This window comes from Nestor notabilis, unplaced genomic scaffold, assembly GCF_000696875.1.
Source record: "Nestor notabilis isolate BGI_N333 unplaced genomic scaffold, ASM69687v1 scaffold4318, whole genome shotgun sequence".
Lineage (NCBI taxonomy): Eukaryota > Metazoa > Chordata > Aves > Psittaciformes > Psittacidae > Nestor > Nestor notabilis.
The window spans coordinates 20,271-35,356 of NW_009938686.1; the positions used below are offsets into that span (position 1 = coordinate 20,271).

The 15,086-nt window shown below is 47.4% G+C and overlaps 1 protein-coding gene across 1 annotated transcript in view; it reads right to left on the reverse strand.

The window, feature by feature from the left end:
• Positions 1 to 15,086, reverse strand: part of LOC104409556 (sideroflexin-5) — a gene marked incomplete at both ends in the record, with an annotated part of 57,714 nt that overhangs the window by 5,096 nt on the left and 37,532 nt on the right. Inside the window, 3 exons of the mRNA XM_010019462.1 lie at positions 4,015 to 4,100; positions 6,666 to 6,781; positions 11,484 to 11,574. Of these exons, the coding sequence (XP_010017764.1) occupies positions 4,015 to 4,100; positions 6,666 to 6,781; positions 11,484 to 11,574 (293 nt within the window). The remainder of the gene's footprint in view (positions 1 to 4,014; positions 4,101 to 6,665; positions 6,782 to 11,483; positions 11,575 to 15,086) is intronic.

Consider the following 15,086-nt stretch of genomic DNA (forward strand, 5'->3'; position numbering starts at 1 on the left):
GTTTCAATGTTTACTCTGGAAACAGCCACAGCAGTTTAAGGTGTCGCTGCTGGCAGCTGCTTGAGTTTAAACAAACCTCAGTGAGGGTTTAGCCGGATGGAGACACTTTGTGCTTCCGAGCGGGAAAAGCACCTGCAGGAAACATTCTGCAGAGGGGAATTATCCCCAGCAAAAGGCCATGAACACGAGGTCCAGGAAGGCCTCCTCCCTCACACCCGCTTCTGCAGTGAAAACCATAGTTGAAGCTGAACAAAACACCCTTCCAGCACCACAAACCCATGGGCTGAGCGCTGGGTTATCCATTTTTCATGGTTAGACTGACTTAGCCAAGCCAGAGCAGCTCTGCAATGTTGGTCCAACCTGGGAGCATCCCAATTTTATGAGCTTTACAGGAAAACAGCCCTGACAACTGCTGTGTGAGGATGCTGACATGCTGGGGCAGCTCTGGCACAACATCAGGATGATGTGGAGATGAAGAAAGAGTAGAAACTCTCCTCTTTTATGGACACAACTATTCTGCTCCCCTCTTCCCTCTTGTCCATTGTCAGTAGTTCCAGCTTTATCCCTCCTCTGTAACACTGCACAGTCAGCTTTAGGGTATCCTCTTGTCTAGCCTGACACGTGAGCTCTTGGAGCCCATCCTCAGACCTTCTGCTGTGCTTCAGACCCCCTGAGGTTGCTTGTGCTGTGAGGCAGAGAAGAAACATTAGGATAAGGTGTTAAGAGCTTATGTTCTTCAGTCTCCACTGCCATTAGCTCAAAGTGCCCACAGAAGATACAGTCCATCCCTTGTCCATCCCTTGTCCAGACCACATGAACCAAGTACCACTGGATTTGAGCTCTCCCACCACAGAGCTCAGCCTGCAAGGGAACCTGAGGTTGCACTTACACACAGACCTGGACAGTCAACACATAGATGGGCTCAACTATACAAGGAGTCGGAAGCTGGACAAAGACTACTGGAGAAGTCTTGGATGGTGGCTGGGAGAAACAAGCACCATACCCCGGATTTCATCATAACTACCAGACAAAAGGATTCACAGAAGCATCTGAATAAAGGGAAACGTCTGAGGGACAAGAAGTCCAACTTAGAACTATAGAATGGTTTGAGTTAGAAGGGACCTTAAAAGCTCATCTAGTCCAACCCTCCTGCAATGAGCAGGGACATCTTCAGCTAGATCAGGTTGCTCAGAACTTCATGCAGTGGATGTAGCTGTCCCCACATCTTTGTGACATGAAGAAAACTAATGAAGTTTCCACTGTCTGCTCCAAAGTCAGCGACATCCCATCGAGGAATCGTCTTCATCTCATAATCGATGCAAAACCAATATTTCTCCATATTAAAGTTGCCAACAGTGATATTATTTATAAAAGCTCAATGAGAATACATCTGCACAAAATAACTGACACCGTGTTCCCTGCATGGCATATGCAGGCTCAAAATAAACATGGATTCTATATGTTAGCTGCTTCAACAGAGCGTCCAAGCAGCAGGAAATGCATGAAACATGGGGAAAGAATGGAGCTCAGCAGTGGGAGGTAACATTGAATTCCTTGGAGAGCAGAGAAGGCGGCCCTGGGAGTTAAAATACACAGCAGGCAAAGAGACGAGGGAAGCCAAGAGAGCTGAAAAAAAATGGCACAAGAGACGAGAGAGGCAGCTGGGGGAGTTAAAACATGCAGATGGAGAGATGGCTGAGAGAGAGGAAAGACCTGGATCCAAGTGGAAAGACGGCGACCAGGAACTGGCCACTTAAAATAAACTTTTCCTGTAGGGAAGGAGTTTTCCAGGGATGTGAAAACCACTGCTGGGAGCAAGGAGGGTGCTCCTGGTGTGGTGTAATTCCCACCCAACTGCAGCGCTGTCACCCACGGCCACCCTGGCTTCAGCACAAGGCAGGAGAATCACTCTCCTCCTTCCCCACATCCCCAAGTGGGAATGACTTAGGAGAGGATCCAGATTGCCACTTCTGATTCCAGATCTCCAAATAATAAGCCGTCACTCTCGTCTTTCTCATTATAGACTCTGTAAGGATGTCTATAAATAAGTTGATAATGCATTCCTTGCTATGACTCCCATGAAAAACACCCTGGGCTAACTCAAATTCTACTGAACTAAAAGAAGTTAAACTTTTCACCAAATGCTCCAAGTTTTTCTCCCCAAATGAGGTTTCACCTCTGCCTCTGTCCTCCAGTAACCAACCACTTTAAAAGATCTGTGAGTTGAGACCTGGACTGAGACTCCCTCAGCTATGGAAAGCGATGCTCTCCACGTCAGATGGATGCTTTCATGTCCTGCAGCTGTACCTACAGCTCCATGTCCGTGGCCAAAGTGCACCCCATTCCCTACCCCTGCTCCTTCCCACTCACATGCTTCCAGGAATCCAGAGACACCTTAGAGCAGCTCCAGTGCCTAAAGGAGCTCCAGGAAACCTGGAGAGGGGCTTTGGACAAGGGCCTGGAGGGACAGGACAAGGGGAATGGCTTGAACCTGCCAGAAGGGAGACTGAGGTGAGCTCTTGGGCAGAAGCTCTTCCCTGGGAGGGTGCTGAGGCGCTGGCACAGGGTGCCCAGAGAAGCTGTGGCTGCCCCATCCCTGGCAGTGGTCAAGGCCAGGGTGGAATCTACCCCTGGTCCTTGTGTGTCTCCAAACAGCAGCTTGCAGAAAGTGTTACCAAGACTGTGCCCTGCTGCAAGGAACCACCCTTTGAAAAGACAGGGATAACAGTGTATTTTGGCTCCAAAGAGCTGAAAGAACTTACTTTACAGCTCCCAAAACAGAGTTTGATGCCCTGTTTCTCCCCATGTCCTGGCCATGGGAGGAACCAACCCTTAGGTGCTTCATGGGTACCACACTATATCTGTATATTTAAATTCAGATGTTAAAAATCAGTGTCCAACTTTACAGAAGGCTCCTTAAGGAGAGAAAATTGCCCAGGGGTGTTTCTACAAGGATAAACAAGGCTAAAAAAGTTATGGGTCAATCCCTAACCCTACTAATTGCTATTTACTTTGTCAGTGGAGTGCTTTAGAGCAGCCATTACCAACAGCTTTGTTTAGAGAGTGCTTCCAGCTTGGCTGTCAGGACAAAGGTAGCAAGCCCTTTAGCATCCCCATCTTTCAATGCACTAATCAGTCTCCAGAGGCTGGCAAGGGTGATCCTCACCCCATGGATCATTCACGCCGAATGAGCTGCTGATGGGTGTCCTAAAAGAGCCACAGGCACCCAATAGATCCCAAGAAGCTCAGAGCATCTCTGTGCAGGAGAAGTGGAAGTGTTGGAAAGCAAGGTGGGAGAATGGCCAAGGGACAGGACAGTTTGGGGGGGTGGGGGGTGTCCTATTAAGAACTCTGATAGGAAATAACTGGATATGAAATAATAACCCTGCCCTTTCCTGCCCACTCTCCTAGTACTGAACAACCTACTTTAGTGGAAGGTGTCTCTGCCCATGGCAGGGTGTTGGAATTGGATGAGCTTTAAGCTCCTTTCCAACCCAAACCATGTTGTTATATATGATTCTATGATATATTCTTCTAGGGAAGTCCAAGCCACAGGATGTTATTGAAAGGAAGCACAAGCGAGCTCAAACAGGGCCTAAGCAAGTCCAACAGTGGCCAAGGTGGTCCAGAGGTGGCACGTGGTCAGCAAGTCCCTACACTCTCTGTCGCTGGCTGAACACAAGCCAAGACCTTTAGTGTGACCCCATGTGGCAGCTCTAATGTTTGCTAAGTGGAGGAATGAAAACAGGGATACTTTTCCTCTGTATTCAGGGAGTTTTGGCTCACACTTACCCTACGGAATAGGGTTATTCAAACTGCTGGGCTCTCAGAAAGATGCTTTAAAATAACAGCATCAATCTAACACTTCAACAATGGTCAAAATGATGGAACATGGACATTTTAACAAGAAACAAAATAGTCTTTGATGCTTAGAAGTATCAATGAATAACACCACTGTGGATCTTTTCTCCCCTCCCATTGAAAAGCCCCCTCTTTGTATTACCCAACACTTACTTTTCCAGTATGGACATAATAATTGGAGGTAGAACCAGTATAGGCATTGGCAGAACCACTCTGGTCAGGGCTGTTTCTAGCAGTGCCTAAAACAGAAAAACAAACAAACAAAGCCAAGACATTGAAAACCCATCTCAGGATGTACCTGGGCTGAGCAAGCAACATGCGGACACAGAAATGCCTTGCCTGGCCTTTCTTGTGTTGATGTGAATGAATGTACCAACACACACTTCCAACGTTGCTATCAGCTACTGGGGTACAACCTCTTTTTGCTCTGTTGATAGAAACGATGGGCTGGGGCCCATTACACAAATCCAGTGGAATAAACAAAGGCACTCAAGAGCTTCCCTAATTTCAATTCATGTGACCAAAAGTGCTCAAATATCCCGTCACATCCCAGGGAATGGTTTTAAACTGACGGAGGGGAGATTGAGATGAGCTCTTGGGCAGAAGCTCTTCCCTGGGAGGGTGCTGAGGCGCTGGCACAGGGTGCCCAGAGGAGCTGTGGCTGCCCCATCCCTGGCAGTGTTCAAGGCCAGGTTGGACACAGGGGCTTGGAGCAACCTGCTCTAGTGGAAGGTGTCCCTGCCCGTGGCAGGGGGCTGGAGCTGGAGGAGCTTTGAGGTCCCTTCCAACCCAAACCAGGCTGGGGTTCTATGATATTCCTACACAAGCCTGTTAGTGCTGCCTGGAGAGGCAAAACAGCTGCCTGGAAGAAGCTGTGAGGTGAAATATCTCAGTGTGGGCTGAGCAGCAGCTTCAACCCACCCTCCCTCAACTGAGTTTCAATTTCAGTGGTGTGCTGGGGGAACACAGCACCCTATTCCCTCCTCCAAGACTTGTTGCTGGTTTTTAATCACTGGTGCTTTATTACAAAGCATTGTAACACATAGTCCTCTCCTCTCCCAGGAAGACACCCAGCTGTGGAGCTATGGTTGTCCATCCACTGGTGCTTTCTTCCTAGCAAGATACACCAGGAAGCAGCAAACAAAACAGCAGGATATGTATAAATTACCCTGAGATGATACCTAGAGAAGATCATGGTTACTCTCCCAAGGTGCAGAACCACCACTGTGTCTTCATTTCCATCTTCCAGCCACCTTTGTTAGCACCCAACTGGGATGCCCCAAGCTCTGTGACCACGCAATGGGTTTCAGCAGACCAAGGCAGAGGACACTGTAGATCTTGGATGGAAATGCTGAAGCTCATGCATATGGCCAGGCCTGAGCGCACTCGATCCTGCCACTCTGGGATAAAGTTTCAGGGAGGCACAGATGTGTTACACTGAGGCCAAATGTTACATGACAAGACCCAGGACTAAGCTATTCAGGAAGAGGCATTGGGATTAGATGGAAGCTGGGCAAAACTTCTCAGAGGTCCCATATTGGATGTTTAAACTCCACCTAAACCACACTTACAGAACCTGCACTTTGACTACTTGTTTTCTATGTTGTTTTCTTCCTCTCAACCATTAGGATGGAGAGGGGGAAGCTGGGTCCTGAAGCCAGTTAATGGAAGTGAGGAAAACTGGCTCAAGTAAGTATCTCCAAGCCCTTCAACAGATTGTTTTAATCTCCCTGTTAAACAACAATATGGAGAGATATTAGAGATCTCCCATTTCTTGCCGAGGACTGTAAATCTGTACATTAATTGCTGTCTATGAAGTGCCTTAAGAGCCTTGGACAGAAGGAGCGAGAGAAATGCCAAGCATTATATTATTAACTCCTCTGCCTGGGCGTGTGCTTTGGTACATGCTTTACATTTCAGATTAAAGCCCACTTGGAAACAACATGTCTCAGACAATCAGATGATGCTCAGAAGACAAAACCATGTGAGGATGGAAGAAAAGGGGATAATTGCAGGCAGATGGCGGAGTAGAGGGTTACAGGGGAAAACAAGCCAGGTGTTAGGATGAGGGTAACAACATCTGGCTACCCTCCCGAAGCTTTGTTCATGCAGTTTTGACATGGCGAGGGTTAAAAAGCTACTCAGCTCGAAAATGAAGTCTTCCTCATTTAGAAAAAGGTGTAAGTTATCTTCACTTCGTGCTCAACATCAACTGCTTACATGTTTCCACAAAGAAATCCTAAGGCTGTGAAAGCATCAGGGAAGTAGAAGATCTTCCTAATGTCAATCTGCGTCCTTCCAAACCATCAAGGCCAGTTGTTGAACTTGCCTGCAGGACATGAGCCTGTGTCCACCAGCACACCCTGTTTGGTGGCTACACAACTGCATGTGTGGGTATAATGCAGGCATTGAGTTTTGATGTCTCGTTCTCATATCATATCATATTATATCATATATCCTATCACAGATCCCAGACTGGTTTGTGTTGGAAAGGACTTAAAGCTCCTCCAGCTCCAACCCCTGCCCCGGGCAGGGACACCTTCCACTAGAGCAGGTTGCTCCAAGCCCCTGTGTCCAACCTGGCCTTGAACACTGCCAGGGATGGGGCAGCCACAGCTTCTCTGGGCACCCTGTGCCAGCGCCTCAGCACCCTCACAGGGAGGAATTCTTTCCTAATATCTAAAGCTCATCTGTTTCTAGCTCTTCCAAGCCGTCAGCTCCTGTTGCTGTGGGATTTGTTGAGCCTGAAACCAGCTGTGTCCCTGCTCAGCCGGGAGCCCCCCAGGAACCTCACAGGTACATACGTGTTTTGCAGCAATTCTGGAAGACCCGACAATGTTTCCGTTATTGTCCAAAACATCAATTCCTTCTTCCAGCTCCGTGTGCCTCATCAGGACAACATTGCAGATATTGGCACTAGCTGGGGATGAGAAAAGCATGATGATTAGCAGCGCAGGCCTGGTCAATACCAAATGGCAGGCTTCTGTTCGCCGTGACAGCCCTGCAGCTTCGCCTGCCTCAATCTGCCAAGAAGCTTCTGCAAGTCAAGGAGCCACTTTTACACCAAGACAAAGATGTGATTCTCAAGAGGGGAATAATAACCAAGATCATTTACTTGCAAAGGGATCTGCCACAATCAGAAACTTACTGATGCAAAGGAACAGCAGCACTTCCAGGCGATGGTGTTCACACAAGCTCCCACTCTCCATAGGGATCCTTCACCCACCATCTCAATCTACCAAGTCAAACTGGTCCTTGCCCTGGGCTGACAGTTGATCTTGGCCCACTAGGCACTGCTGATTGACAGCTGCCTCATCTGATGGTACATCCCAGAGCTGATTTTTACTCCCCTTCCTAAGCCAGCAGTTAAACTCTTCTTAAATAACAGGTTTTAGCAGGTATGCTAGAAATACACTGCAAGGGATTTCACTGAGCAATGAAGGTGAACTTAGATCTGAGCTCTTAAAAGGACAGATCTGGGGGTTCTAACAAAATAAGACAAGGTTGGGTTCCTTCCGTGGACACATATCCCATTAGTGAAGGTCCTGCTGACTATTTGCCCTTATTTCACATGTTTTAGGGGGGAAATGCCTCCATGGGCTTATTTTTGAACCCATTTCTTTGCTTTAACAATATTTATCTGCACGATGACACAAACCTGCAGGGTTTGGCTCCGCTTCCCAACTGGCATTTCCCACAGCTCAGCCCTGCAGAGGTGGGAGCTGGTCTGGGACCCTTTCTGACACACTCCACCCTCACCCAGCCTATGGCTTTTGTAGCCTTGTCAAGATGACCCCAAATTCTCCTCCTTGAGTGATGAGTTTGGGGTGAGAAACACCTTTCCCAGGTTCAGCTCCTTTCCAGGTCTGAGGCACTGCTCCATTTTTCCATAGAAAAGCTGCTAACTCCTATAAAACTTTAAGTTTGGACAAACTGGCATCTTCCAGCATCACCCCCCTCCCATCCCCAGCACATTTTGTTGCAAACTTTCCAACCAGAACTAATACAAACCCACTGTTGCTGCAAGCACCATGGCTTCCAAAAATGTGCTTCTGCACTGCTTGATGGGTTAATATTCACTAATTAATCTCAATTCATGTCAGATAACAAATGTCTAATTTTTTGAGGGTGGTGGGTGGGTGAGCCCTATAGCATCGCAGCTCGCGGCAATCAAGGCTGATTTGTGGTGACAAATGCTCCTTACACTCGAGAAGAAGAGGAACATACACACACGCACACTCTGTCTCTCTCTTTAATATTCGAACTACCAGACCACTCTTCCCATCTATCAAAATATCTGTGTTACCAACCCTCCAGCTTCTTCATCCAGGATGCAAAAGAAAGCAGGCAGCTCATTTAAAGTGAGTTTAGCCCCCCTCCTTTCTCATTTCTCTTCTTTAACACTCACATGATCCGTCCTTCTAGCCATCAGTCAAGACTGAGCACATGAAACCATGCCAGCAGAGATGTTCTGGCCAAGGCAGGATGCACCAGCACAATGCTCTTGTGAGACTCACGATGGAGCGTCCAGACCTGATGGTCCTACCACAGCTGGAGGTTTCTCCGGCTCTCTGGATGCTATTAAGGTTTCATAGAATACTCGACTGGTTTGTGTTGGAAGGGACCTTAAAGCTCATCCAGCTCCAACCCCTGCCCCGGGCAGGGACACCTTCCACTAGACCAGGTTGCTCCAAGCCCCTGTGTCCAACCTGCCCTTGAACACTGCCAGGGATGGGGCAGCCACAGCTTCTCTGGGCACCCTGTGCCAGCGCCTCAGCACCCTCACAGGGAAGAGCTTCTGCCCAAGAGCTCATCTCAGTCTCCCCTCTGGCAGGTTCAAGCCATTCCCCTTGTCCTGTCCCTCCATCCCTTGTCCAAAGCCCCTCTCCAGGTCTCCTGGAGCCCCTTTAGGCCCTGGAGCTGCTCTAAGGTGTCCCCTTGAGGAGCCTTCTCTTCTCCAGCTGCCCCAGCCCAGCTCTCTCAGCCTGGCTCCAGAGCAGAGCTGCTCCAGCCCTCGCAGCAGCTCTGGGACCTCCTCTGGACTTGTTTCATTGACCAGGTCCCAGATTCAGAATCTGATTCCAGCCTGTTTGTCTGATGCAAGCAGCTCCCATTCTGCTTTCCAAGAAAGCAGAAAATGTTGTTAATTATGGCTAAATTTGGATTTTATGGATGCCTCAAACACAGGGGGAATGAGAAATAAACAAATGGATGTGTAGATAATTTGCTTTTCAGAATTTGGAAAGAAATTATGACAATACAGCCTGAAAACTACTTCTGTGAAACCCTTAGTGACAAATTGGAAACTGCATTCAGACAAAAAGCAACCCACAGGCCTCCTTCTGCAGGTGTGCACTCATTCTTTGTAAAGCAGGGTGCTCTCCACTCGCAGGCACGTCCTTGTGCACCACTTACACGTTTTGCTGCTATGGTTTAGTTATCAGGCACAGACAACTGTTACACAGAATCATACTATCTGAATGGGTTGGGTTGGAACGGATGTTAAGATTATCCAGCTCCAACCCCTGCCCCGGGCAGGGACACCTTCCACTAGAGCAGGTTGCTCCAAGCCCCTGTGTCCAACCTGCCCTTGAACACTGCCAGGGATGGGGCAGCCACAGCTTCTCTGGGCACCCTGTGCCAGCACCTCAGCACCCTCACAGGGAAGAGCTTCTGCCTTAGATCCAACCTAAATCTTCCCTGTTTAAGTTTAAACCCATCACCCCTTGTCCTATCACTACATCCCTGATGAAGAGTCCTTCTCCAGCATGAACTAGAGAAGACATACAACAGGCAGAACATCTCTGAGGGCAGCAAGACCTCCCAACTGGCATTCCCAGTGCCTACCCCAGCTTCCCAAAGCTTTACAAGAGCCTTTATGAACATCTCTGCTAGAAGCCTGGTGGCTTTCCACCCAAGCAGAATCTGCACCTCCTTAGGTCTCCATGTCTCATGACCCATTTGGAGGAGAGACCATAAGGCTTTGATGCGTATCTCCAATTTTCCAGCTCCTATTAACCAAGCTCAGCCCAGGGAGAGAGTTGCAAGGAAAAGCCAGGGCAAAACCGCTTAATAGTTGTGGATCAAGATCTTTACATCAGCTTTGTCATGTAGAGAAAGTGAGATTCTGCCCTTTTGCAGGGGGCTGGTGGGTCAAAAGCAATGGGAAGATGTATCTTAATTAAGCAGTTTGTCCAGGTCTGCAAACCAATAACTCGCATCTTTCAAAACCACACAGCAGCAATTAGTGGGAGGACTCCTGATGTCCTGGCACATAATGAAGCATGAGAGTACACAAATAAAATAAGCACCAGAGAACTAATTACAGGCTAAACAAATTAATTACAGGTCCGCAATCAATGCCGACACAAGCAGAACCTCTTTCTCCTTACACCTTGGGATGAAAATAGATCAACCCAGCGGCAAAGGCTTCCCATCTGCATCTCTGACTCAAACACAGCCTTATGCTCACCTCTAGTGCCCTTCTGGTTATAGAAATCATAAGAAAGCTGAAAGCTTCTAAAGATGTATTCCAGGGTAGCTTTTGGAAAGCAATAGTGAAGTCCATAGATCCACAATGTGCAAGCAAAGTGCTCAGAAACAAGATCGAGTGCAACTCGCAGACCACAGACCTGTCACCCCCTGCTCTGCAGACAGGGCAAGAAGCTGTTTTTCTGGCAGTAAAGGGGAAAAACCAGCAATTCAGAAACTGAAGCTGGAGGGTCAGAGAAACTAGTTCTATGTGGAAAAGGAGCAGAAAGACCAGTGAAACTGAGAGCAACAGGTAGGTAAAGAAGCTCAGCATCCTCAAGTGAAGCCCTGAGGACAAGGTGCTTGCAAAGAAAAAGGCTTAAAGGGAAGTTTGGCATTAACACAGTTGAAAAGGTGCCTGCAACAGTGACCATAACCCCTCTGGTCACTGATTTCCTCCATGCTTGGACCATTTTTGCACCATCTTTATAAATAAATATATAAAAAATCACTCAAACTCCGCTGGTGATTTCTTCACAGCCACAATAACTCAACTTCTGCCAAACGTTCTAACCACAGGCTTCAGCAAAGGATGAGTCCAGCGTGTTCCTTCCCTCCAACATGAAGCAGTTTGCTGCTAAAACACAGAAGGGTTTATTTTGTGCTGCAACAAGGCAGCAGCAGCCTTAATTCTTCACACACTTCAGTCTTTTTTTTGATCAGCAGCTCTTAGAAATCTGTATATTCAGAGGAGGAGCATTTCATGGCATTTTTATTGTAAAAAACCCCTAACACTACTGCTTATTTCAAGATTTGATTTGACATGATTCAAACCAGCTCTTGCAGATTAAATGCTCTTGAATTTGGATGATCGAGGACCAGTCAACACTGATCATTTTGTAAACTGCTTGAGAGTGGAAAGTGCAGCTTGATAAAGCCTCATGAGCTGCCTCCACCAGCAGCTTTGCATCATTCTCCTGCCAAAATGCTGCTTTGCACCATCCTGTTCCTGTCTGCACCAGCTCAGGGACCTCAACTTCATGGTAGCATAAAGAGGAAGGATGGAGTTAGGTGTCCATCCCAGTGGCTTTCAGCCACCAGCAGGTTTACAGCCAACACTCTGAATATAGAGAAAAGGTGTCATTTCTTACCGACAGCAGGGAATGGCACAAACCTCTGGATCAAGAGACGAGTGGCGGGGGTAAACTTGTTTGCTCTCTGAACCAGAACATTAAGGCCCACCTTTGAACAGAAGAAAAACAAAAGAGAGAAGCAGAAACATTTAGCTACAAGGAGCAGGACAGATGCCACAGCTTGCACACAGCAGCAGAGCTCTGCAAGGGGACAGACTGGAGTGTCTCCCCATGCAGGAGCGTGTGAGAAGTAAACCCTCCACACACTGCAGGGTTTAACCGTGCTCAGTTGAACCCAACTGCTGGGCTTAAATGAAGAGTTGAACTCAACTGCTGGGCTTAAATGAAGAGTTGAACTCAACTGTTGGGCTTAAATGAAGCGTTGAACTCAACCATTTGGCTTAAACGAAGGATTGAACTCAACCATTGGAAGGATTGAACCCAACTGCTGGATTTAGGTGAAGAGTTGAACCCAACTGTTGGGCTTAAATGAAGAGTTGAACCCAACTGTTGGGCTTAAATGAAGGGTTGAACCCAACTCTTGGGCTTAAATGAAGGGTTGAACCCAACTCTTGGGCTTAAATGAAGAGTTGAACTCAACCACTGGGCTTAAATGAAGGATTGAACCCCAACACTGGAAGGATTGAACCCAACTGCTGGATTTAGATGAAGGGTTGAACTCAACTACTGGGCTTAAATGAAGGATTGAACTCCAACACTGGAAGGATTGAACCCAACTGCTGGGTTAAATGTAGGGTTGAACCCAACCCTTGGGTTTAAACGCCTTCCAGCTACAAGACAAGCTAGAAACCACTGCAACACCATTCGGTCCTCCTGGAAATGCCCATAGCTGCATTTTTACCCAGTTCACTGGCATTTTGCCTATCCACCACAAAATGATTGGGACTGGGAGTCCTCACCCACCTAGGAAAAAGCCCAAAGGTGCTGGCTTGCCCAACACAACTCATTCCTCCTCCCAGGGTCTGTGCAAACTACACCACCTCACACCAATGCAAACATTTGGGCTCTAAAGAAGCTATTACTAGACGAAAAGAGCCAGCAGGCAGTTTATTATAGCCATGGATCATTTCTTGTTGCCTCCTCCGCCACTTGAATAATGCAGAGCTCTCCACAGCTTTGCAGGCATTTAAGTCATTGCGTATGTTCATATAAGCAGCACGGAGGAGAGTCGCTGCCTCGTCAGCCTCAGCGTGGTTGGATAGTAGTGATAGTCAGAGAATTCCCAGCAAAACTGGTTTCAGGCAGAACTGGGGTTATTAACTAAACAAACCTCTTCACAGGGAATGACTTTAATGTCTTCAAATTACTCTCCCTCACAATATTTTCTCTTCTTCATCCAAATGCGCAAACAAAAACCCAACAGCCCCAAAGTGGGGACTATTTTAGGCTGAAAATGGAAAAGATTTCAGCCAAAAATGCAGAAAAATTAAAAAAAATTAAGAAAAAAATCAGCCAAAGCCAAAAACCTGCCAACAAATAGAGATTTGGGGTCTTAAAAAAAAAGGGAAAAGAAAGGAAAAGGAAGAAAAGGAAAGCAGGGGAGAACATATTTTGCAGGCTGCTACATTATACATGCACCCGCAGCGCATCTCGTCTTTTTGGAGGCTGAGAGGATGATGTTGAGAAGCACAACTGCTGGGTAAGCCCTGCATAAGCAGAATGCTTCTTTTCAGAACCCATGGAGTGTTTCCAGAGCCCCACGAGGCTTTCACCAAGACCCCAAGCAGGATCTTGTCCTCCTTTCTTTGGCCACTATGACCCTAGAGCTGAGTCCAAGATAGCCACAGTGGTGGTTCTTAATCTGGGCAAGGATGAAGGTTTTGTCTTAATCTGTTTCCCCCTCAAAAATGACTGATTTATATTACTTCTTTTTACATTTTCCAAGTGCTGGGATGCACATTTGCAAAATCTGAATGCTTCCAGAAACTACAAAGCAGTCTAAAATGATGACTTTAAGACTAAAGGTAGACAATCATCAGCCTAGCTTTGCTGGTGCTGCCCCATGGATTCGGGTATTTATAGCCTGGATAGAGTTCACCTGTGCAGATGACAAATCTTGTTGGGTTTGCAACCTCTACTTGTAGGTTTCATGGAAGGATTTGACCATGAAGTGAAAGAGCAGCAGCTTCTGCAACAGCAAAGATGAGCCTGGGAGAGACACCGCTGTGAGGAGAGTGGTAATAAAAGCATTTTACTTTCAGATTCAATTTGGTGCTGCAGATGAACTGGCTCCTCCACTTGCAGCAACCACCCTGCTGTGAATATGAAATTAAATGTTGCTGTAGATTTCAATCCAATCTCCCAAATTCCCAACACAAGGACTAGATTTAGGAAGCTAATGAGGGTTTGTTTTTTACAGTTTGGAAATTGCTTTAACCAATCTGTGAACTCCTTCCCGCAGGTCACAAAGTGGGATGAGGGTAAACGGGTCAGGGGAGCATAGAATCATAGAATAGTTAGGGTTGGAAAGGACCTCAAGATCATCCAGTTCCAACCCCCTGCCATGGGCAGGGACACCTCACTCTAGACCATATCGCCCAAGGCTCTGTTCAACCTCGCCTTGAACACTGCCAGGGATGGAGCATCCAACAAGCAGGTTCTCCTCCGCTTCAGACCATGTAAGCAAAAGGGCCATCAAGGACAGCTTCATGAGTTTAATTCCTAAAGGCTGGCCAAAGAACACTCATTATAGAGGCAAATTCATCCCTAAGAAAACAACCACAGGAGTATTATTATCATCACCCTGCCCACAGCCTGAGTCATAGAGCTGGGATCTACACACTGGTAGAGACACGTAACAGAGAGTCAGGTGGGATTCATCACACCCAGCGTGGTAGAATCACAGAATCATGGAATTGTTTAGGTTGGAAAATACCTTTATGATCACTGAGCCCATGACTGCCAAAGCCACCACTAAACCATGTCCTTAAGCACCATATCTACACATCTTTTAGATACCTCCAGGGACAGTGACCCCAGCACTGCCCTGGGCAGCCTGTTCCAATGGCTGAGCACCCTTTTGGGGAAGAAATTTTTCCTAACATCCAATCTAAACCTCTCCTGGAGCAATGTGAGGCTGCTTCCCCTTGTCCTATGGGCTCCCTTTGCAGCCCAGTGCAGAGAAATGAGCCTTTTTGAGGGTTTTGATTCTCCTCCAAGACAGACATTTATGGGTGCTCACATGAAACATCTCCAATAGTGCCCATTCATCCCTGCTGACTATCAGTGTAGCCCAGGGATGCAGCTCAGGTGAAGACACCTACACTGGTGATGTCTCAACTCAGCCAAGACAAGTGGTTTCAGCGCAGTCCTCGTTTGGGATATTCCTGCACCATGTCCCAGACAAAGGGACAAATCCAGCTTTTCCAAATTGCCTGTTTATTTGAGGTTTCTTCCTCCAGACCACTTCCTCCATATGCCTGATGGAGCATCCTGACAAGCGAGGGGAAACACTGGGATACATCCCACCACAACGGCTGCTAACATCCCGCAACACGAAACTGGGACACAACACTTACAATGGGAGAGTAACCTTACTCAGGGCTCTACTACACCTCCAGCAGCACTCTGCCCTTCCTCCATCCCTCTTCTTCAAGTGCT